Source organism: Eschrichtius robustus, chromosome 17, assembly GCF_028021215.1.
Source record: "Eschrichtius robustus isolate mEscRob2 chromosome 17, mEscRob2.pri, whole genome shotgun sequence".
In the NCBI taxonomy this organism is placed as follows: domain Eukaryota; kingdom Metazoa; phylum Chordata; class Mammalia; order Artiodactyla; family Eschrichtiidae; genus Eschrichtius; species Eschrichtius robustus.
The window spans coordinates 30314956-30337607 of NC_090840.1; the positions used below are offsets into that span (position 1 = coordinate 30314956).

The 22652-nt window shown below is 35.6% G+C and overlaps 1 protein-coding gene across 1 annotated transcript in view; it reads right to left on the minus strand.

Moving 5' to 3' along the window:
- CNGB3 (cyclic nucleotide gated channel subunit beta 3) overlaps nucleotides 1-10074 on the minus strand; it is a 158867-nt gene extending 148793 nt beyond the window's left edge. The window contains 2 exon segments of the mRNA XM_068525484.1: nucleotides 6577-6658; nucleotides 9964-10074. Coding sequence (XP_068381585.1) covers nucleotides 6577-6658; nucleotides 9964-10074 — 193 coding nt within the window.
- Nucleotides 10075-22652: the final 12578 nt, after the last annotated feature.

Consider the following 22652-nt stretch of genomic DNA (forward strand, 5'->3'; position numbering starts at 1 on the left):
AATTCATACCCACAACCTAGTGATGACAGTATTATCCTTATTTTATACACGAGCAAGCTAAGAGTCAGAGATGTTAAATATCTTGACTGACTAAGGTCACACAAAACTAGTTAAGTAGCAGAGTAATAATTTGAATTCAGGGATGTCAAACTCTGTTTTTTCTAGTACAAAATACTGCCTTTAGTATTAATTGTATGATTGTTTGAACTGAAGATTTCATTTTCCTAATTGTGACTTTGAAAGTATGGAGTATTTTAAAGTCATATATGTTAGTTTTCTATTTCTGTAGCAAATTACCACAAATTTAATGGCTTAAAGCAACACAGATTTATTCACTTACAGTTCTGTAAGTCAGAAGTCTAAGACAGGCTGCATTCCTTCTGGAAGCTTTAGGAGAGAATCTGTTTCCTCATCTTTTCCAGCTTGTAGAGGCTGCCTGCATTCCTTGGTTCATGGTCCCTTCCCCCATCTTCAGAATGCATCAATCCAACCTCTGCTTCCATCATCCCATCTCCTTCTTCTGCCTTTGGCCCTCTTGCCTTCTTCTTATAAAGACCCTTGACTACATTGAGGCCCCCGGATAACGCAGAATAATCTTACCATCTCGAGATCTTTAATATAATCACATCAGCAATTTTTTTCCATGTAAGGTAATAAATTCATAGGTTTGCAGAGTTGGGGTATGGATACCTTGAGGGGCATTATTGATCTTACCAAGCCATACTAGTTATGGGCACCTAACTTTGATCCACTTCCACACAAATAGAGTCACTTTACGGCATCATAAATCACTAGGTAAGTCATTTACATATCCTATGCTGGTACCAAAACATTAATTTAAAGAAATATTTAATGTAATATAAGTGAAGTGGAAGCCTAAGAAAGATGATTGTAATCAAAAGAGGACTTTAGTAAGTTATCTTTATTTGAATCAAAAATATGTTGCGTTCTTCATTTCTATGGCAGATATAAATTAAACCAGGCTCTGCAGAAGATAAGAGTTCTATAATCAGAAATCAACATCTGCAGATATTATGACATTGCACCTGCATGTTTTGAAGTGAAGAACACAGAAATACCAACCATGTATAAGAGGCTATATTTAAACAGTAATAATTTTGCTTTTGCTTTTTCAAAACAAAATATCTCAAATATGACTGTTATTCCTATTAAAGTTTCTGAAGACATGCTAAGTCTGCAAATTTAAACGAAACTATTTTTTTTCCTTCCCACTCAAATAGCTCCTCTATTAAATGAAGTTTCCATGAAAGAGTTTTTATTACCAGCCAGGAAAAATTAAGATTACACACACACTTTGAATAGAGTATAACAAGAATAAGAATAAACTTGTAATCCCAAAGATGTGATTCTTGGTTTCATTCCATCAAGGTTGTATTTTTATGTGAGAACTACAGATTTGAAACCACCACTATTATAAAATAACTCATAATATTAAAATCTCATCAAAAAAATAAAATACTTAGGAATGAACCTCACCAAGGAGGTGAAAGACTTATACGCAGAGAACTATAAAACACTGATAAATGAAATTGAAAGTGATTTAAAGAAATGGAAAGATATACCATCCTCTTGGATTGGAAGAATTAACATTGTTAAAATGGCCATATTACCCAAAGCAACCTACAGATTTAGTGTGATCCCTATCAAATTACCCGTGACATTTTTCACAGAACTAGAACAAATAATCCTAACATTTATATGGAACCATAAAAGACCCAGAATTGCCAAAGCAATCTTGAGGAAGAAGAACAAAGCAGGAGGCATAACCCTCCCAGACTTTAGACAATACTACAAAGCTACAGTAATCAAAACAGTGTGGTATTGGTACAATAACAGACATATGAATCAATGGAACAGAAGAGAGCTCAGAAATAAACCCACACACCTACAATCAATTAATCTTCCACAAAAGAGACAAGAATATACACTGGAGAAAAGACAGTCTCTTCAGCAAGTAATATTGGGAAAGTTGGACCGCTGCATGTAAATCAGTGAAGTTAGAACATACCATCACACCATGCACAAAAATAAACTCAAAATGGCTTAAAGAGTTAAATATAAGACACAACACCATAAAACTCCTAGAAGAGAACATAGGCAAAACATTCTCTGACAAAAATCGTACCAATGTTTTCTTAGGTCAGGCTCCCAAGGCAATAGAAATAAAAACAAAAATAAACAAATGGGACCAAATCAAACTTTTACACAACAAAGGAAACCATAAACAAAACAAAAAGACAACCTACAAGACTGGGAGAAAATATTTGTAAACAATGTGACTGACAAGGGCTTAATTTCAAAAATATACAAACAGCTCATACAACTCAATAATGAAAAAACAAACAACCCAATCAAAAAATGGGTAGAAGACCTAAATAGACATTTCACCAAAGAAGGGATACAGATAGCCAATAGGCACACAAAAAGATGCTCAACATTGTTAATTATTAGAGAAATGCAAATCAAAACTACAATGAGGTATCACCTCACACCAGTTAGAATGGCCACCATTAAAAAGTCTACAAATAACAAATTCTGGAGAAGGTGTAGAGAAAAGGGAACCCTCCTACACTGTTGGTGGGAATGTAAATTGATGCAGCCACTATCGAGACCAGTATGGAGGTTCCTTAAAAAACTAAAAATAGAATGACCATATGATCCAGCAATTCTGGAAATAACAAAAACACTAATTCAAAAAGATACATGCACACCCTAATGTTCACAGCAGCACTATTAACCAAGACATGGAAGCAACCTAAAGTCTACCTACAGATGAATGGATAAAGAAGATGTGGTATATATACACAATGGAATACAACTCAGCCATAAAAAAGAATGAAATAATGCCATTTGCAGTAACATGGAGGGACCTAGAGATTACCATACTAAGTGAAGTAAGTCAGAAAGAGAAAGACAAATACCGTATGGTATCACTTATATGTGGAATCTAAAATATGACATAAATAAACTTACTTACAAAACAGAAACAGACTTACAGACGTAGAAAACAAACTTATGGTTACCAAAGGGGTAAAGGGCTGCGGGAGGGATAAATTAGGTGTTTGGGATTAGCAGATATAAAGTTCTGTATATAAAATAGATATACAACAAGGTCCTACTGTATAGCACAGTAAACTATATTCAATATCCTGTGATAAACCATAATGGAAAAGAATGTGAAATATTCTTTATTTTTGTATAAATATGTATAACTGTATCACTTTTTTGTACACCAGCAAATAACACAACATTGTAAATCAACTATACTTCAATAAAAAAATTAAAATAACTCAAAATAAAACAGAATTATAGTTTGAATTATCTTGACAATTCTGTGTTCTTTTCTTCCTTTGGATATGTAGATTTGATTTCTGCTGTAGGGTGTTTCTCTCTTCCTCAATACCTCCATTTGTTAACCAACAGTTCAGTGTATGAATGAAAATTCTTATATGATCTACAGAAGAACCTTCTACTCCTTTTGAAAAATTTGAAGATTAAATAATGCTGCTGATAAAAAGATGTCAAGAGCTGGCGGGGGTGTGGAGAAAAGGGAACCCTCTCACACTGTTTGTGGGAATGTCAGTTGGTGCAGTCACTGTGCAAAACAGTATGGAGATTCCTCAGCAAACTTAAAATAGAATTACCATATGATTCAGCAATCCCACTCCTGGGCATATATCCAGACAAAACTGTAATTCAAAAATATACATGTACCCCTATGTTTATAGCATTATTCACAATAGCCAAGACATGAAAAAAACCTAAATGTCCATCGATAGATGACTGGAGAAGGAAGATGTGGTACATATATACAATGGAATACTACTCAGCCATAAAAAGAATGAAATAATGCCATTTACAACAACATGGTGGGACCTAGACATTATCATACTAAGCGAAGTAAGTCAGAAAGAGAAAGACAAATACCATATGATATCACTTATATGTGGAATCTAAAATATGACACAAATGAGCCTATCTATGAAACAGAAACAGAATCAGGGACATAGAGAATAGACTGGTGGTTGCCAAGGGGGAGGGAATGGGAGAGGGACGGATTGGGAGTCTGGGATTAGCAGATGCAAACTGGTATATACCGAATGGATAAACAGGTCCTACTGTGTAGCACAGGGAACTATATTCAATATCTTATAAACCATAAAGGAAAATAATACGAAAAAGAATGTATATATATATGTATAACTGAGTCACTTTGCTGTACAGCAGTAATTAACACAACATTGTAAATCAACTATACTTCAATAAAAAAATAAAAAAGAGAAAGGGACAACAGGAATCAGAGACTACAAGTATAGATAGCATTTCAAGCAGTCTCACTCTAAAGGAGAATATGGGAATGAGGCAATAGCCAAAGAGGAAGTGGAATCAAGAGAGGTGTCTTTTGGTTGATGTTCTGTTTTTGTTAAGGTGGGAGGGAAAAAATGTCAAGAACACATTTTTTTATTATATCCTCTTGGTATAGGAGTCTTACTATCTGTGGAAGTAATATATGTGTGTGAACATTTATCAGAAATGGAGCCTTTATGATTATTAAATGCTTCCCTTTCAGTGATACATCATTGTAAACATTCTAAATCAGATAATCTAACAATTGAAGAGCCTAGCTTTAGTAATCAGTTAGGAGGTAATATTAAACTGCATTCATGTTGAAAAACATTGCAGAACATTTACTTTTTTTTTCTTTCTCCTCAGGTAAGTAAATGATGACTGTTTGGAAGACACTATTTTGCTGTCTTCTTGGCTGAGATGAAAATGCAAAAGAAAGTGAAAAAAAAACAGCTGATCTCTATAGACACAGTAAGTATTCTCTACATTCTAATCAGAACAATAAAAACCTAGATCTGTACTTCCAAATAAATAAGTAAATAAATAAATAAAATCAAGAAAACTAAAGTGAATTTTCTTCCCTTGTTTTTTAAAATATATTGTTGAAAGCGGGTAGAGAGGAGATCATGAAAATAGAAATATGAATTGCTTACAAAAATAGATCTATATCTTTATAATGTTACCCTCCAAACTGGGAACATATTATTTTCCTCCAGTTATTCAAGATTATTCTACATTTCTCTGTTAAAATGTTATTTTCTTCACATAGGTTCTTTGTTTTTCTTTTAAATAAGAGCAGTCAAGTATAATGACAATGGGAATATTTCTTCAGTATTTGATTGTGGGGATATTCCTACAGAGGAATTTGTTTACTTACAACCTTTCTTGTGATTTGCTCCTTTCTTTACAATCTTGCTTGTAATTTTCACATGTTTCTTATTTTTCCTTCTTAGAGATAGAAATTCTCGCTAGCAAAAACTCAGTTGTGCTTCAGCCCCAAAATTCGTTCTAGTAAAAATTATCATACATTTACCTTTGTCTAATAGATGAAAAGCAAAAACATTTACTCTAGTTTTGTAACAATAATTGTATTTTTCATTATTTAACAGTAGCATATTCTGTTTTAGTGATTCTTCTATCATTTTTATGTTTTCTTGGTGATAACGTAGTGTTAATACTCAGGAGAAATAGGAGAAGAGCTGGTAATAGATTTCATTAGATCCTACCAAGTCAGATGAAGTAACTTAGATTTTGTCCTGCAGGCAATATTGAGGCACTTAAGGCTCTTTAGAAGAGACTAGCAGAGACGTGAGATCAAAATAATGATTAATGGAAGGTAATCTGCTAATACTGTTGGGACTGGATGAAAAGGGGAGAGATTGGGTGAAAGAGTCCTAATCAGAAGAGATCACTTAGAGCCTGGGAGTCGTGCAGGCATGAGTTACTAAGAAGGATGGTATTAGTGGTGGAATTGGAAAGGAATGAAGTGAGTTTTAGGGCCATTATGAAAGGAGATTTGGTGACTAATTTCCTTTATAGGACAGCCTAGATAGAGGAATAAAACATGAATTAGGTTTTGAGAAACTGAAAAAATAATAGAACCAGGAATAGAAATAAATCAGGAGAGGGAGCTTATTTGAAGGGGAAGATAAGGAATTAAATTTTAGACATGCTTTCTTTAGGATGGCAGCAGAACATACAGGTATGTTTGTCCAGTGGTTACTTGGAAAATATTAGACAGGGTCTTAAAAAAGAAATTGGTCTGATATGAATTTGGAATCATCAATGTAGAAGTGAATGTGGCAGCCTTAGGAGTAGATAAGATTTCTAATGGAGTTTCAAGGGAGAAGAGAACAGAACCTTTAAACATGTACAACCCATATCTATTTTAATGTTTTTATAACACTTACCTGAAATTTCATTGTTCACTATACACTTACGTTAACACAAATTTGGCCTATATTCTTTACCACTGTATCTCCAACCCACAGAACAGGGCCTGGCACGTGGTAGGTGACAAAAAAGCATCTATTTAATAAGTGACTGAATGAAGAAATAATTTTTATAAATATCCAGATCTTCAAATAATTTCAAGTGTGACCCTATGTAATTTACCTAGCCAAGGGCAGGTGTTTCATCAGACAATACATTTCAGAGAAATATACATTTTACTTTTTAGTTTTTTTTTCTACAGACTTGGGTTCTTACCTTGAATTTTGATGTATGACTCTTCAGCTGAAACTGGAGGCATCTTGGTTTTGAGAGATTTCTTTTCATTTTTGTTTTCTCCCTTTGAGGAAAAAATAGAGATAGTACATGTGATTTTACATAAAATGAAGCTGAATGTAAAATATAAGAGTTTTTCATTCCATTATCAAGCCAGTCATTAAAATTGATCATTTGTTTATGATATACTAAAAATGATAATTCTTGCACTTAAATGAATGTTCTTGGCTCTACTATTGAATAATCAACTTCAACCTCCACAGTTTGTTGACCATGGTCTGTTTTTTCACTGTGGTTGCTGCATCTCCCAGACATATGTTTCTCCCAGTTCTGGTTCTACTTCCTACAGCCAGAGCATTGGTCCCAGTCTAGGTCTTTAGCGGTAGAATGTAAAATGATGGAAAGAAGAAAGCACCTTGGTGTCTTTACTCATAGCTCTCTTCTTTTTACATTCCATGATTTCATTTGCCTCTACTTCATCATTTATCTTAACATTTAAGCTTTCCTTTGAAATGTAAGTATATCTCACTGGATGTGGCCAGTGTATACCTGAAGATTTTCCCATGGGGACAGGGTAAAATAAGGTTAGAGCATAGAAAGTTTGGCTCCCAAGCTGCTCAGTCTCATAGGGGGAACAAACACACACCAATGCAACTGACACGAAATGTTATCGGTGATGACACAATGTTTGTAGATGCTAGAGGTGGGCCATAAAGGGGAGTGGTCAGTTCTTCTGGAGTTGAAGGGAAAGGAAGGACACTATTAAAAATGAAGCGACTCCTGGATTTACAAATCAAGATGAGATTTTTGTTTTCCAGAGGGACAGGCATGGAAAATATTCCAGGCAGAGGATGTATGTTTAGCAAAAGCCTAAGGTATATGTAGGTGAAGGGAGACTACAGAAGTGCTTGGAAGGGAAAAAGGGTGAGAAGATGAGGCTAGTGAAGTAGGAAGGGGTTTTGAGAGTCTTTTAAGCCTTGATGTGGAGTTTGACATTATTTTTAGACACTGTATGTCAGAAACATTTTAAACTGGAAAGCAAATTAATCAGATGATTTAATTTAAGCCTCATATGTGTTAGGCAAATAAGCTATTATTATTCTTATATTATTGAATAGGAAATTGATTAAGTGGCTAGAAAAGTATGGATCCTTGGATAGATTATGAAGTAGTGATAAAACCTTCTGACTTTAAATACTTTTACATCATGTTATTCAGAAACATTTCCATCATAGTTTTATGTGTACATAAATGTAGTTTTATGTGAATAGTGTCTAATTCTGGAGTATGAGAGAGAGTTTGTACTAGTCTGAGTTTGCAGTTTTTGATTTCATGGTTATTGACAAATTTGAATTACATATGATATTTTGCTTTGAGAACTAACTATTTAAATGACACTTAAAATACAATGTAAATTGATTTATTCATTCATAGATTTTTTATAGGACTCAATCTATTTGTATTTCAGAAACATGTTGTTTAAATGTCATTTTAAAAGGTTATATTCTGTAGATGAAAATAGGGTTTTAATTTTGTGTCATTTTTAACATTTAGCATATTTGAAACTGGAGAAAAACTATTTTTCTTTTACCAGCATGTTACTGGAAAGAGTAGTTGCAAATAATTCCCCAATATGACTTTTAAGATATGTGATGCCAGCAGACTTCCTGATTAACATCCACAAATTATGGCTGTCAGGAATGGCACAGGATGTGTCTAAGAGCTGCCCTACCTGTGTCTAGTCTGAGTAGCTCTCCAATATTAATGTTTCTGAAGGAAAGACAACTCTCTAAGGAGTTTCTGCTCATTTTGCCTTCTGTTTGTAGCGATATAACCTAGTGATTTAGCTCTCAGGCACTAAAGTCAGATAGAACAGGGTTCTGATCCAGACTCTGAAATTTGTAAGTTGTGCGTAAGTAGCAAATTATAACAGGGCCCATGAGAATTCAATACAGCAGTGCTTCGAAAGGGATAGCACATTGCTTGGCACATAGTATTTGCTGTTAGCTACTATGTTCTCCAAGAGAATAATGTATTAGCTATTTTTATGTGCTCTGCGGGAAAATAATCATGATGGTAAGTTGGCATACATCACTGTAATGACTTTCCCAGAGAAAAACACAACAAGGCTAGTTGAAGGGAAGTACCCAGCTCAACACTTGTGATATTCTATAAGTTTTTAAACATATAAATAACTTTTAAAGTGTGAGATTATTTATTTTGACACAAGTATTAGAAAAGTCAAGGGCACTCTCATAAAGAACATTCCCCACTTCTTTCCACTGCAAAAACAGTCAGTGTTAATCAGAAAAGGAAGGCAAATTTTCTCGGGCCAACATTAGGTAATTTTGGTATTTTTTATACTTTAGGCTCATTTAAACCTGAATCATTAGACCATGCTATGCTAGTCCTTGAGGTACCTTCCTGTTTGTATTTGACATCTCTCATCCAGTTCTCTTAGAAGAGAAAATAATTCTTGCTCTAAAAATCTTACATAGTGCTTTTAGGTAAATCTAGTGAGCAATTCATGAAAATTGTTCTATAAATAGCTGTAAGTGAATATTGATCATATAATTACCATTTGGACTTAAATCTGTCATAAGAACACAGATTATTAATAATGATGATGATAATAATTACCACTTAGGAATTCCCTACTATATGATTTATCTGTACTGTCTCTAGTTTGTATACCAAGGCTACAAAGCAGGTATCATCCTCATTGTATAGATGAACAGACTTAGAACTTGTGAAAATATTTGTCCAGAGCAGGGTTCCTCCACTTTGGCAATATTAAAAGTTTGAACTGAAGAATTCTATGTTGTAAAGGGCTCTCCTGTTCATTCTAGGACATTTAACAGCATCTCTGGCCTTTCCCCTTTAGATGCCAGTAACTTCCCTACCCCTGGGCTGTGACAACCAAAAATATCTTCAGATGTTGCTGATTGTCCTGAGCACAAACTACTCCCTATTGAAAACTCCTGGTCTAGAGAAATTACTGTTAAAATGCAGTTTCCTAAGACCAGGATGTTTGACATTCTCTATTGGAACTAGATCATATAACCAGTTTAATATTTGAGAAATGATTTCATTTTGGATGATGGGAGAAGTGAAAATCAGCAAGGAGAAGTCTTACTTTGTTTTTCCAAATCATAATAGGGTCTTCTAAACATTTATTATTCCATTCTAAAGCCAATGTATGCAGTATGTATAAAATGATAGGGATAAAACCCAAAGACAAACAGTCCACGACCCAGATGGTAGCAGGTAAAACTGCAGAGAAATCACATATCATAGTGTTTATTAAAATCCCTCCCCAGACAAGAAATGATGAGAATCAAGACTGATTTAGGGACGTGGGGAGCGTACCTGTCTCGTGGGTTGCTGTGGCTCGCTGTTTGGATCAGAACCTTGTTTATTCTCATTGTTCCCTTCACTAAGCTTCACCTTGTTGAATCTTACTGTCAGCGATTTAAACATCTTAAAGGTGGTTCTGAAAACTTCTGTTTTTATGACTCTATGTCTCGAGGTAGAGAAATGTACTTTGTTTTTCTTTTCATTAGTAGACAAGCCAATTAGTTGCTTAATCAGGATTTCGTTCTGGTTAATCCCTAGAGGCAACTCTGGAGCTAGTCAGGGCTTTGGCTTAAAAGCAGCAAATTACTTCTGCTTGGATGTTTTGAATTCTGTTTATGAACTTTAGAGAGTCAAAATACCCCTGTGAATAATTTATAAGTGAGAATTAAACAAAACTCCATTGTTGATTTAAATTGTTTAAATGATTGTTTAAATGTGATCACATTACCCATTGGTTTGTTTATTTTTCTTTCTTTCTAATTACCCACCCACCTATCTCTTCTATCTAAATTTTGTCAAAGTAATACATGCAAATGATTGAAAAAACAAAATGTGCATAAAGGCATATAATATAAAGCAACTCTCCCAAAGTCCTCACATGTAGTTCTGCACTGTGAAGTAACTACTTTTTCCTTTTTCTGTTCTTCTGGGGATTCTTTTTTTTTTTTTTTTAAATTAGTATTTTACCATTTGATTAGATTAATGATATTCTTAGAAAATATAGTGAAAAATGAGACATAATGCTTCCCATTCCCAATAGCCTAAACATCCACCTCAGATGCATAATGATGATTACATTAGAATTAAGCAGAGAGAGAGTATTAGTTTGCTAGGGCTGCCATAACAAAGTCACAGACTGGGTGACTTAAACAACATAAATTTATACTGGAGGCTAGATGCCTGATATCAAGATGTCAGCAAGGGTAGTTTCTTCTGAAAGCTGTGCGTAAAGGAACAGTCTCTCTTCTTGGCTTGTAGATGGTCTTCTTCCTGTGTCTTCACAGTGTCTTTACTCTGTTCATGTTTGTGTCCAAATTTCCTCTTCTTGTAAGGACACCAGTTATATTAGATTAAGGCCCACCTCAGTGACCTTGTTTTAACCTACCTCTTTAAAGACTCTATCTCCAAATAAGGTCACATTTTGAGGTAAGGGGATCAGAACTTCAACATGAATTTTTGAAGAGATGCTATTCAGCCCATAACAGAGAGGCAGTATGTTTGATGAATATCACTTTGAGGAAATGTAATTCATTGCTCAGAAGCAATTTGTTCCAAAATTTCTTACAAGTTTACTATTTTCTTACAAATTGCTGAAATATTATGAAAGCTATATATGTGATTACTAGTTTTATAAGTCTAGATAATTCTATTGGATTATTAATTTCATAAATTGTAAAAAAAAATATGTATCTTTTTCCAGCATGAATTTTTTTCTCCGATTCACCCTTTAACCAATAAGCCTAAACTCCTTGAAGGAGGACACCATGCATCACTTATTTTACCCCCACAGCGCCTTTATATGGAGAGAAACTCAAGCCTCTGCTGAATAGAATTTAGTTGAAAGTGCTTTAAGAGATCTGACAACTCTAGTCCTCACTTATATCTCTGCTTTAATTCAAAACTAATTAACTATATTACACTTGCAGCATTTAGGTTTATGCATTTCTTAATACTTGGCACCACAATATGCCATTTCTTTCACTAATGTTTTCCTATATCTGTGTCTTCTCCCTAAATAGATGGAAAGATCATTACCATCAGAACCTTTGCTCTGTCACTTCTCTTAGTATCACCTTGTCATCTACTATAGTATCCTTTCATTGTATCTGTATCATTTTAAACAGATATGTAGTGTATTCTAATATTTCTTTCACAATTTGACTGGCTAACATTTAGCTGTTTTTGAAAAAATATTAGAGTTCTGAGAAACTCAAAATCTTGTAAAGGTCCAAGTCACCAGAGTCTACAGCAGAGGTCTATGAAATTGCAGTGAAGAATTCCTCTTTTTCCTTTTGGAAGCTCAAGATCAAGGAAGGAGTAGAGGAAGGTAGGATCACAGTCTCTAGGAGAGCCATGGAGCTCTCATTTCCATCCTGGTAGTGACATATCTGCTAGATGCAAGGAGACCCCAGTGTGAGACCTTAACAGCATTTTGATTATTAAAATACAGTTGTCACACAAGGAGAGAATAGGAGTTGAGATAACCTCTGATTGTCTGCATACCTTAGCTCTACATGCCATCCAACAACAGCAATAAGATCACTGGAATGGCTACTTTTTGCTGTAAACTAGTTTTTCTTCACAATCCATCTCTTGTAGGTCTAAACATACAAATGTCTATAGATCACCAATTCTTATCTTTAATAGATCCTTTTTCCAGAACATCTCAAAGACCCAGCTGGACAGTCAGGATTCAATGTCCTTCTACAATACAAAATATCGAGTCATAGTATTATCTTTTAACCATTTAGCTTTATAAAAAATATCAAACATTAAAAAAAAGATAAAATGTGTATTTCAATTGTAGAAATTTATTCTGCTCTTTTAAAAAAGAATTGAAGCAATTTATGTAACACATCCTTCACCTCACATAATTATCATTTAGTTGTGTAGTATGGTGAGAACATTTAAGCTCTACTCTCGTAGCAGCTTAACAATACAGTACTGTTAACTATAGTTACTTTTGGTTTTTCTACATTGTTTGGTTTTTTCTACATTGTTAAAAAACTCTGCTTATTCTGTTCTTTCTGTGTGTGTAAATTTGGACCCCAAACCTGTGTGAGACACAAGTTCAACATTAAGAATTGTTAAGGAGAACTTAATTTTCCTACCCAGAGCCCGGACAAACTTCCTTGATGCTCTGTGCCATTGGACAGATTTTTCTTTTCAGTCCAACAAGGATGCACTTTTTTAAGGGAGTCTTGTCTTTGTTTTTGTTTTTTTTTTTAATGGGACCTCTTCTCTTGTGCACTTTCCAATTAAAACTAAAGACTTTCAGCACCAAGACCACCCTCCACACCCTCCACACCAGGGCAGCCTGAGTTAACTCATCTAATACTTCTTTCCTCTGTATTTCTGCAACCTGGAGATTTCCTTAAGATAATAGTTATGCATTTTAGGAAAAGAATATGAAAAAGAATATATATGTGTATAACTGAATCTCTTTGCTGTACAGCAGAAATTAACACAACATTGTAAATCAACTATACTTCAATAAAATTTAAAAAATAATTATGCATTTTAAAGTACATTTGTTGTAGAAAAAAATACAGAGGAAAAAAATTTAAGGAAGAATTTAAATTTAGTTTTTCATATTACCAAAATCATAAGTCCTTTACTGATTTTTAAAAGAAATTAGAAGTTTTAATTTTAGATTCAATCATTTCCTCAAAAAGAAACATATAATAAATAACTTGATTGATTATGAATATAATTTGATTTGTACGTCTTGAAAATACAAAATTACTTTTGTTAAAATATGGTGTTCATTGTTTTAAAAGGCAAAGTTTTCTTTTTTGTTACATTGTTGCTTCAGAAATAATTCTGAATGAATTATCAAATATGTATGGGGTCATTTTAGGAACTTCTCAGATAATCCTCTAAGCCTATAGTTGATTATATTTTTAAATTTAGGATATCAACATCAAAGGAAAAGTTAACATCAGGCTTGTGACTGATTCTCTCCCTTCCTGGGACCCTCAGAGGAATAAAAGTCCTCATCAGACCTCTTTGCAAATCTGATCATGGTATTTACTCATGGAAAGATACCAGGGAGTCCCTATATATGAAATGTGTTTAGTAGGACATTTTTGGTCTGTCTAGATTGCTTATTGCAAATAAGCCTGCAATTTATGGATTTATGTGACATGGCTGCCTGGAGATGGGGGAAGGAAATAGTATGTAAGCTTTGCAAGGACGTGTAAAATGGAGATGTCCTCAATCCAAACTGCCTTACTTTTGTGAGAAATACCTTTGCATACTATGTTCAAAAACTCCTTGTACATCTGAAACCAAAGTGTGCCAAAATGCAGGAGAAGGTGGATAGTTTTAAATGCTGTGTCTGATGGTTTTGGGTTTTTCCCAAAAAGGATATTTTATCTATATGTCTGATAGTGGCCTGCATCAATTGAATCATTAATGAAGTTTGGTGTGAGGTAAGCTCTATGATTTTGGGGGAGTCTGCTTTGACAATTCATCCCTTAGGATTTATCACAGGTCATAAGAAAAATGATACAGATATTAATTCAAGCATCTTTATCAATGGCTTAAAATACTTCCAACATCTTGATTTTTGTCAGTAGATTGGTATTAACATGGGCATTAAAATTACGGATGAATACTTTCACTTTATCTAGATCAAGGGCCTGAAAGTTCAGAAAATGGGCAACTGGAAAGAATTCTAGAATGAGAGATGTGAATTTTAGCTCATTCTTTTTCACTGGATGGATGTGTGAGCTAAATTGAATCTCTTGCCTTAATCTGGAAATGACAAGGTGGGCAAAATAATATTTAAGCTTCTTTCTAACTCTAAATTCTGTGATTCTGTGTTCTACAGAGTGGCTTTCCAGTGAGCAAGAAGAAGACAAGGGAAAGAAGAGGGTTGTTTTTTTGGGTGAAGTGGCTACTAGAATTTCACCAGTCTCACTCTAAGTTTTTGTGCAAAGTTACTACATTGCTGTAGTAATGACTGCCAACATGAATAAAAGCAACCATTCTCCAATATAAATCTGATCATGTGTCTAGATGAAGGCCCTCAGTGACTCCTCCTGCTTTTGGCATCATGTCCAAACTCCTACCATGACATTTCAGCCCCTTTATAGTTGACCCTTGCCTAACTCTCTTTCATTTATAACCGCACTTCTTCCCACTCTCAGCTCTTACCATAATGAAATTAACTTGTGGTAACTTGAATTACTCTGCTTTGTCTTACCTCTATCCATGTCTTTGCTCATAAGTACTTCTCCTGCCTAAAATGCTGTTCCACTCCTTGTGAATCTAGCTTAAGCTGGGTATTTTCTTCTCCCGCCTTTTCCCCCTTTCCTCTCAACAGGTATGTATTTAATCCCTTCTTTGTTGTCCTAATTGTAGCTTGTGCCATATGCACACCTGCATTTTATCAATTCTCATTTTAAGACCATTTCCAGATCTCCTTTTCCTATCAGAGAGTAAGCTTCTTCAGGCTGAGACTATGCTTTGGTCACCTTCATATCCCCTTTGTCTGGTTCTAGGTACTCCATGCATGTTGGTTGAATTAATGATGAGAGAATGATGGTTTAGACAATCTTTTAGTTCAGGATTAATAATAAAGAGATTCTCTGTGGCAGAGGCAGCATGTAAGAAGTGGAGAAAACTTCTCTGGAGGACAGAGATGTTATGGTCTCGTTAACTTTTATCAGTAGTCACTGTATACGAGACTTCGTTTTAGGCTGAGAATGGGTTAGGTTAAGAGAAGCATGCATAAAATAATGGTGGATTTTACAATAAATGGTGTTTTAGATTCGATGAATATGGTTTATAAATGGAACACAGTAATATTTTATATATAACTCTAAATTCTATGGCTTTGTGTCTTTCTGCACATATATATTTGTACATATCTATACAAATATATGTAATTATACACATGCACACAGACGGTAACAAAGCCATACTAAAATAAAAAGAATCATCAGTGGCAACTAGTACCATATTCTTCTTGTTTAGTTTCAACAGAACATTATCCATCATAGCAATGTTGTTTGCATTAATCTTACTGATTTTTGAGTTTTATGTTAAGTTTACAAATAGGTTTTAGCTTTATAGTTATATAAAAGATACAGGCAAATGGAGTTTATATCTAGTTCCAGTTTTGAACCTATTTACATCTTATTCCTATAAAATTATTCAAATCAACGATGGAGCATCCATAATAAAGTTTCCACTTAATAGAAAACAAGTTTGAGTTCTAATTTTCTTTGAGGGAATCTTTATTGATCAGATTTCAGACATTCCCATTGAAGAGTGAGTTTGAATGAGGAGGAATTCCTAGTAGTTCTAAGGTCACAGCTTCCTTTGCTCCTGAGGGGGGGATGGGTTGGACCTTCCTTTCTTCCTTCCTCCTTCCCTTCCTCCCTCCCTCCCTTCCTTCCTTCCTTCCTTCCTTCCTTCCTTCCTTCCTTCCTTCCTTCCTTTCTTTCAGCAGACTCTTGGAAATAAAGTACAAAACCAGCTAAGGTTGTATGGCTGAGTACCTTTGTTGTGCACCTGAAATTATCACAACATTGTTAATCAGATATACTCCAATATAAAAAAAAAAGATTAAAAAAAACCCCAAAACAGCTAAGGTTATATTTTCCCTTATGTCTACCAAAGAAAGTAACATTTAGATATTTTTCTGAGATCATTCTGAATTAAATTTAAATAATCTGAGTATTATTTCAATAGGAGAATAGTAGCCACTAAGTTATAAAGGGAATGACTAGTTTACAGTAGATAACCTCAAGCAATAACTTGAATGGAAACAACCATAAATTTTTTCTCTCCAGTTTTTGGGGGCTGTTCTATTTTTAGGAGAGGATCATAAATTGACAATAAGTCTGAACTTTGACTAAGTCCTGAAAAGTTCACTGCACTGAATACATCATATTTAGTAAGGCAGGGAAGTAGATAAGTTATGAGCGTTTTTTTCACTTATAAGACTTTAGAGGAAAAAGTACTGGGCACATTGTCAGGTCACCTGTGAAGCCGGTTTTGGCCCTCATCCACAAAACAGAAGATAGAACAACAAGCTCTTAGGATTTGGGGAAGATTACAAAAGATAATGAATATGATAACATATAAAAGGTACCTGGTAAAAATTAAAGTGCTCAACAAATATTTGTTAATTGAATAAAACAAATCGTGTTTCTGGAGAGCACTAAGATTTAAAATGCTCTGCTTACTGAATTATATAATTTTACTGTGCACTAAACATTTGAGTTCTTTCTGTGTTTCAGGTACTCTGCTAGCTGCTGTGGGGTATATAGAGATGACTCACATATACCCTGTGGCACACAGAGATTCTTGAGAAATATATGAACAATCTCAATTCGCCTTCTCTAATGGACGAATGTGAGTCATGTTATAGTAGCACAGAAGAGCAGGTGACCGAGTCTGCCTAGGTGTAAGTGGGCAATAAACTGGAGAGTAAATCTTTGCAGAGGAGTTAATGCTCACAATGGGCTTCAAGGAGGAGGAATTCACTGACTAGATGTGGAAAGATGAGACACTCCAGACGTAGAGACAGCATCAATTAATGAAGGTATTACAGTAAATGGCAGTTAATGTGGACAGCACATTGCCCTTAGTAGACATGTAACAAAGCTTTATTAAACTACTGGCGAATATTAACAATAAATATGACAGTGTACACAATTTTTTTACATTAAATATTAGCCATAGTCCATATTATTTCCAAGGGGGACCAAAGACACTGATTTTATGTTCTTTTCATTTTTGTAGGGTTAGCAAAACGTTAAGTTAAAAGAATAAATAACCAAAGAAAACTTCCAAATATTTTTCTTGAGTTAATGACATTGACTATTTAATGATCTATCAAAGTAGATTTATAACAACTTAATTTAAAGAAAATTTTCCGTCATAAAATATATATATAACACTATTTAGAAATATTTGCCAGTGTGATTTTATGTGATGACAAAGTTAGAGTAGGTATTTTTTTCGATCACCTGTGGGTGTAATGCAACTCAGCTGACATGAAGAATTTCTCCAACTTAAGTGATTTTAAATATAGTATTTCAGTGAGTAGAAATGCTCTCTGTTTCTCTGATTATAGTATTTTCATTGCTTCTAATTTATAATTAAAATGCATGAGCAGCAAATGTAACAAATATTAAGGGTAATAATACCTTCAAGAAATTGTTAATAACTAGTGGCATCTGTGACTATTGAAAGCTATATTGGTTTAGAATGTGACTAATAGAATAAATATTTTGAAAAAAATCCTTATGTTGGTATTTTATAAACAGTAATCAGGTCATGATGGATTTGTTATGTGAATATGGATGGGGTAACTATGTGAAGTTTCCTCATTCTTTTACAGTCTTTTACAAAGTTGATTAGCCTGTTTCAGTATTTGGTTCTAATTATGGACTATCATTGCTTACTTATTTATTTTTTATCATCAAGTGAGCTAACTGAAACCACTTCAGTTAATTGAACATAATGACCTACTGTATGTAAGGAGATTAATAGTGCGTTTCATAAAGAAGATTCTCTATATACAATTAGCTCCCTAGCTAAGCTGGTTTTAACTGGATTTTTTGTTTTTTTATATTCTAAATTTATTGGTGATCTAAACAGAATGTTTTAGGAATTTTCGAGCTACTAGGATGTTCTTAATCCTAATAAAAAATACATCCAGCTACTAGTGAGGTGGAGGTTGGTTTATGAATAATAGCTGTTGGTTACCTCAATAGTAAAAGCAAATATATTAATCCTTGACCCAACACGAAGATGTTATTACTTTTCAACACTCAAATTTACCAACAGTGAAAACTTTATTGATTGCTTAGGTCTGAGGGATGAATGTAATATATAGCAATTTGAAAATCTTCTGAGAAAGATTATTAGTTCTTTATTTAGAAGTCAGAATCCATTTCATGCTTGGGTTTTAGCCTTATGTTTCCTACAGTTTGCTGGATGTTTAATTTGAAATGCCTATATGCATTTCATGATCAATCTACTTAAAAAACGAATTTATCTTCTTTACCACCAAAGCTTCTTCTGATTTCCTGTTTTATTAAAGGCAGTATCATTATTTTAATTTCCTCCCTTATCCTAATTATGTGAATTATTTACTTGTTTCTTTAATTCCTCCTTTACAATTTCTGCTCTTATCCTTTCTACTTCATTCCCATTTTCACCATTGTATCTAAGCACTTAGAGATTGCTTTATTATTGTAATAACTTCTGGGTTGGCCAGTGGAAGCTGTGAGTAATGCGTCTGGAGTCCAGATGGTTAGCTTGTGTATGTGGAGGAGGGAGAATCCCACCACTGAAAGGTAATGAAGAGTCCCACAGAACAGTTATTGGAGCAATGTTGTCCATATTTTTCTGTAATTTCAAAGAAGTCACTGATTTCTTTGAATATAAGTTCTAAAATTGATTTATAAATATCTCTCATTGAATCTCCCAATGCACTCAGTAGAAATTTAAAAATGAACTTATTTTGAAATAATTTAAAATTTACAGAAAAGTTACAAGGACACTACAGGTAAATCAGTATGTGCCTCATTAACATTCCCCAACTGGAATACATTTTACTACATTTGTTCCCTCCCTGTCTCAGTGTTTCTCTGTATATATACTAATTATCACATTCTTTTCCTAAACCATTTGAGTGCAAGCTGCAAACATGATACCTTATCACTCCTCAGTCTTCAATGTATGTTTCCCAAAGATTCTCCCCTACATGACCACAGTCCAAACCTCCAGATCAGGGATTCCACATTGATATAACACTGCCCTCCAATCCACAGACTATTTAAATTTTGCCAACTGTCTCAACCATTTCCCCTTCCCTTCCTGGTCCAGGGTCCATACAGAATCATGTGTTGCAATTAATTGTCATGCCTCAGAGGAGCTTCAAGATGGCAGAATAGTAAGACGTGGAGATCACCTTCCTCCCCACAAATACATCAGAAATACATCTACATATGGAACAACTCCTACAAAACACCTACTGAATGCTGGCAGAAGACCTCAGACCTCCCAAAAGGCAAGAAACTCCCCACGTACCCGGGTAGGGCAAAAGAAAAAAGAAAAAACAGAGACAAAAGAATAGGGATGGGACCTGCACCAGTGGGAGGGAGCTGTGAAGGAGGAAAGGTTTCCACACACTAGGAAGCCCCTTCGTGGGCGGAGACTGTGGGTGGCGGAGGGGGGAAGCTTCGGAGCTGTGGAGGAGAGCACAGCAACAGGGGTGCAGAGGGCAAAGCAGAGAGATTCCCGCACAGAGGATCGGTGCCAACCTGCACTCACCAGCCCGAGAGGCTTCTCTGCTCCCCTGCCGGGATGGGTGTGGGCTGGGAGCTGAGGCTCGGGCTTCAGAGGTCGGATCCCAGGGAGAGGACAGGGGTTGGCTGCGTGAGCACAGCCTGAAGGGGGCTACTGCGCCACGGCTAGCTCGGAGGAGGTCTGGAAAGGGTATGGAACTGCCGAAGAGGCAAGAGACTTTTTCTTGCTTATTTGTTTCCTGGTGCGTGAGGAGAGGGGATTCCGAGCGCCACTTAAAGGAGCTCCAGAGACAGGCGGGAGCGGCGGCTATCAGGGCAGACCCCAGAAATGGGCATGAGATGCTAAGGCTGCTGCTGCATCCAATAAGAAGCCTGTGTGCAAGCACAGGTCACTAGCCACACCTCCCCTCCTGGGAGCCTGTGCAACCCGCCACTGCCAGGGTCCTGTGATCCAGGGACAACTTGCCCAGGAGAACACATGACATGCCTCAGGCTGGTGCAATGTCACGCCAGCCTCTGCCACTGCAGGCAAGCCCCATACTCCATACTCCTCCCCTCCCCCGGCCTGAGTGAGCCAGAGCCCCCGAAGCAGCTGCTACTTTAACCCCGTCCTGTCTGAGGGAAGAACAGATACCCTCAGGTGACCTACATGCAGAGGCAGGGCCAAATCCAAAGCTGAATCCCAGGAGCTGTGCAAACAAATAAGAGAAAGGGAAATCTCTCCAGGCAGCCTCAGGAGGAGCGGATTAAATCTCCACAATCAACTTGATGTACCCTGCATCTGTGGAATACCTGAAGAGAAAACGAATCATCCCAAATTGAGGACGTGGACTTAGGGAGCAATGATATATATATATATTTTCCCTTTTTCTCTTTTTGTGAGTGTGTATGTGTAAGCTTCTGTGTGTGATTTTGTCTGTATAGCTTTGCTTTTACCATTTGTCCTAGGGTTCTCTCTGTCCGTTTCTGTTTTTTTTTTAGTATAGTTTTCAGCCCTTATTACCATTGGTGAATTTGTTTTTTGGTTTGGTTGTTTTTCTTTCTTTTTTTTTTAATTATTAAAAAAAATTTTAAATATTTTTTTGTTTTTTATTTTAATAACTATTTTATTTTAAATTTTTCTTTCTTTCTTTTCTCCCTTTCATTCTGAGCCGTGTGGATGACAGGTTCTTGGTGCTCCAGCCAGGCAACAGGGTTGTGCCTCTGACGTGGGATAGCCAAGTTCAGGACATTGGTCCACCAGAGACCTCCCAGCTCCATGTAATATCAAATGGCAAAAATCTCCCAGAGATTTCCATCTCAACACCAAGACCCAGCTCCACTCAACGACCAGCAAGCTCCAGTGCTGGACACCCTATGCCAAACAACTAGCAAGACAGGAACAGAACCCCATTCATTAACAGAGAGGCTGCCTAAAATCATAATAAAGTCACAGGCACCCCAAAACACACCACCAGACGTGGATCTGCCCACCAGAAAGACAAGATCCAGCCTCATCCACCAGAACACAGGCACTAGTCCCCTCCACCAGGAAGCCTACACAACCCACTAAACCAACCGTAGCCACTGGGGGGTGGACACCAAAAACAACGGGAACTATGAACCTGCAGCCTGTGAAAAGGAGACCCTGAAAACAGTAAGTTAAGCAAAATGAGAAGACAAAGAAACACACAGCAGATGAAGGAGCAAGGCAAAAACCCACCAGACATAACAAATGAAGAGGAAATAGGCAGTCTACCTGAAAAAGAATTCAGAATAATGATAGTAAAGATGATCCAAATTCTGGGAAATAGAATGGAGAAAATACAAGAAACGTTTAACAAGGACCCAGAAGAACTAAAGAGCAAACAGACAGTGATGAACAACACAATAAATTAAATTAAAAATTCTCTAGAAGGGATCAATAGCAGAATAACTAAGGCAGAAGAACAGATAAGTGACCTGGAAGATAAAATAGTGGAAATAACTACTGCAGAGCAGAATAAAGAAAAAAGAATGAAAAGAACTGAAGACAGTCTAAGAGACCTCTGGGACAATATTAAATGCACCAACATTCGAATTATAGGGGTCCCAGAAGAAGAAGAGAAAAAGAAAGGGACTGAGAAAATATTTGTAGAGATTATAGTTGAAAACTTCCCTAATACGGGAAAAGAAATATTTAATCAAGTCCAGGAAGCACAGAGAGTTCCATACAGGATAAATCCAAGGAGAAACACACAAGACACATATTAATCAAACTATCAAAAATTAAATACCAAGAAAAAATATTAAAAGCAGCAAAGGAAAAACAACAAATAACATACAAGGGAATCCCCGTAAGGTTAACAGCTGATCTTTCAACAGAAACACTGCAAGCCAGAAGGGCATGACAGGACATATTTAAAGTGATGAAGGGGAACAACCTACAACCAAGATTACTCTATCCAGCAAGGATCTCATTCAGATTTCACAGAGAAATTAAAACCTTTACAGACAAGCAAAAGTTAAAAGAATTCAGCACAACCAAACCAGCTTTACAACAAATGCTAAAGGAACTTCTCTAGGCAGGAAACACAAGAGAAGGAAAAGACCTACAATAACAAACCCAAAACAGTTAAGAAAATGGTAATAGGAACATACATATCGATAATTACCTTAAATGTAAATGGATTAAATGCTCCAACCAAAAGACATAGTCTGGCTGAATGGATACAAAAACAAGACCCA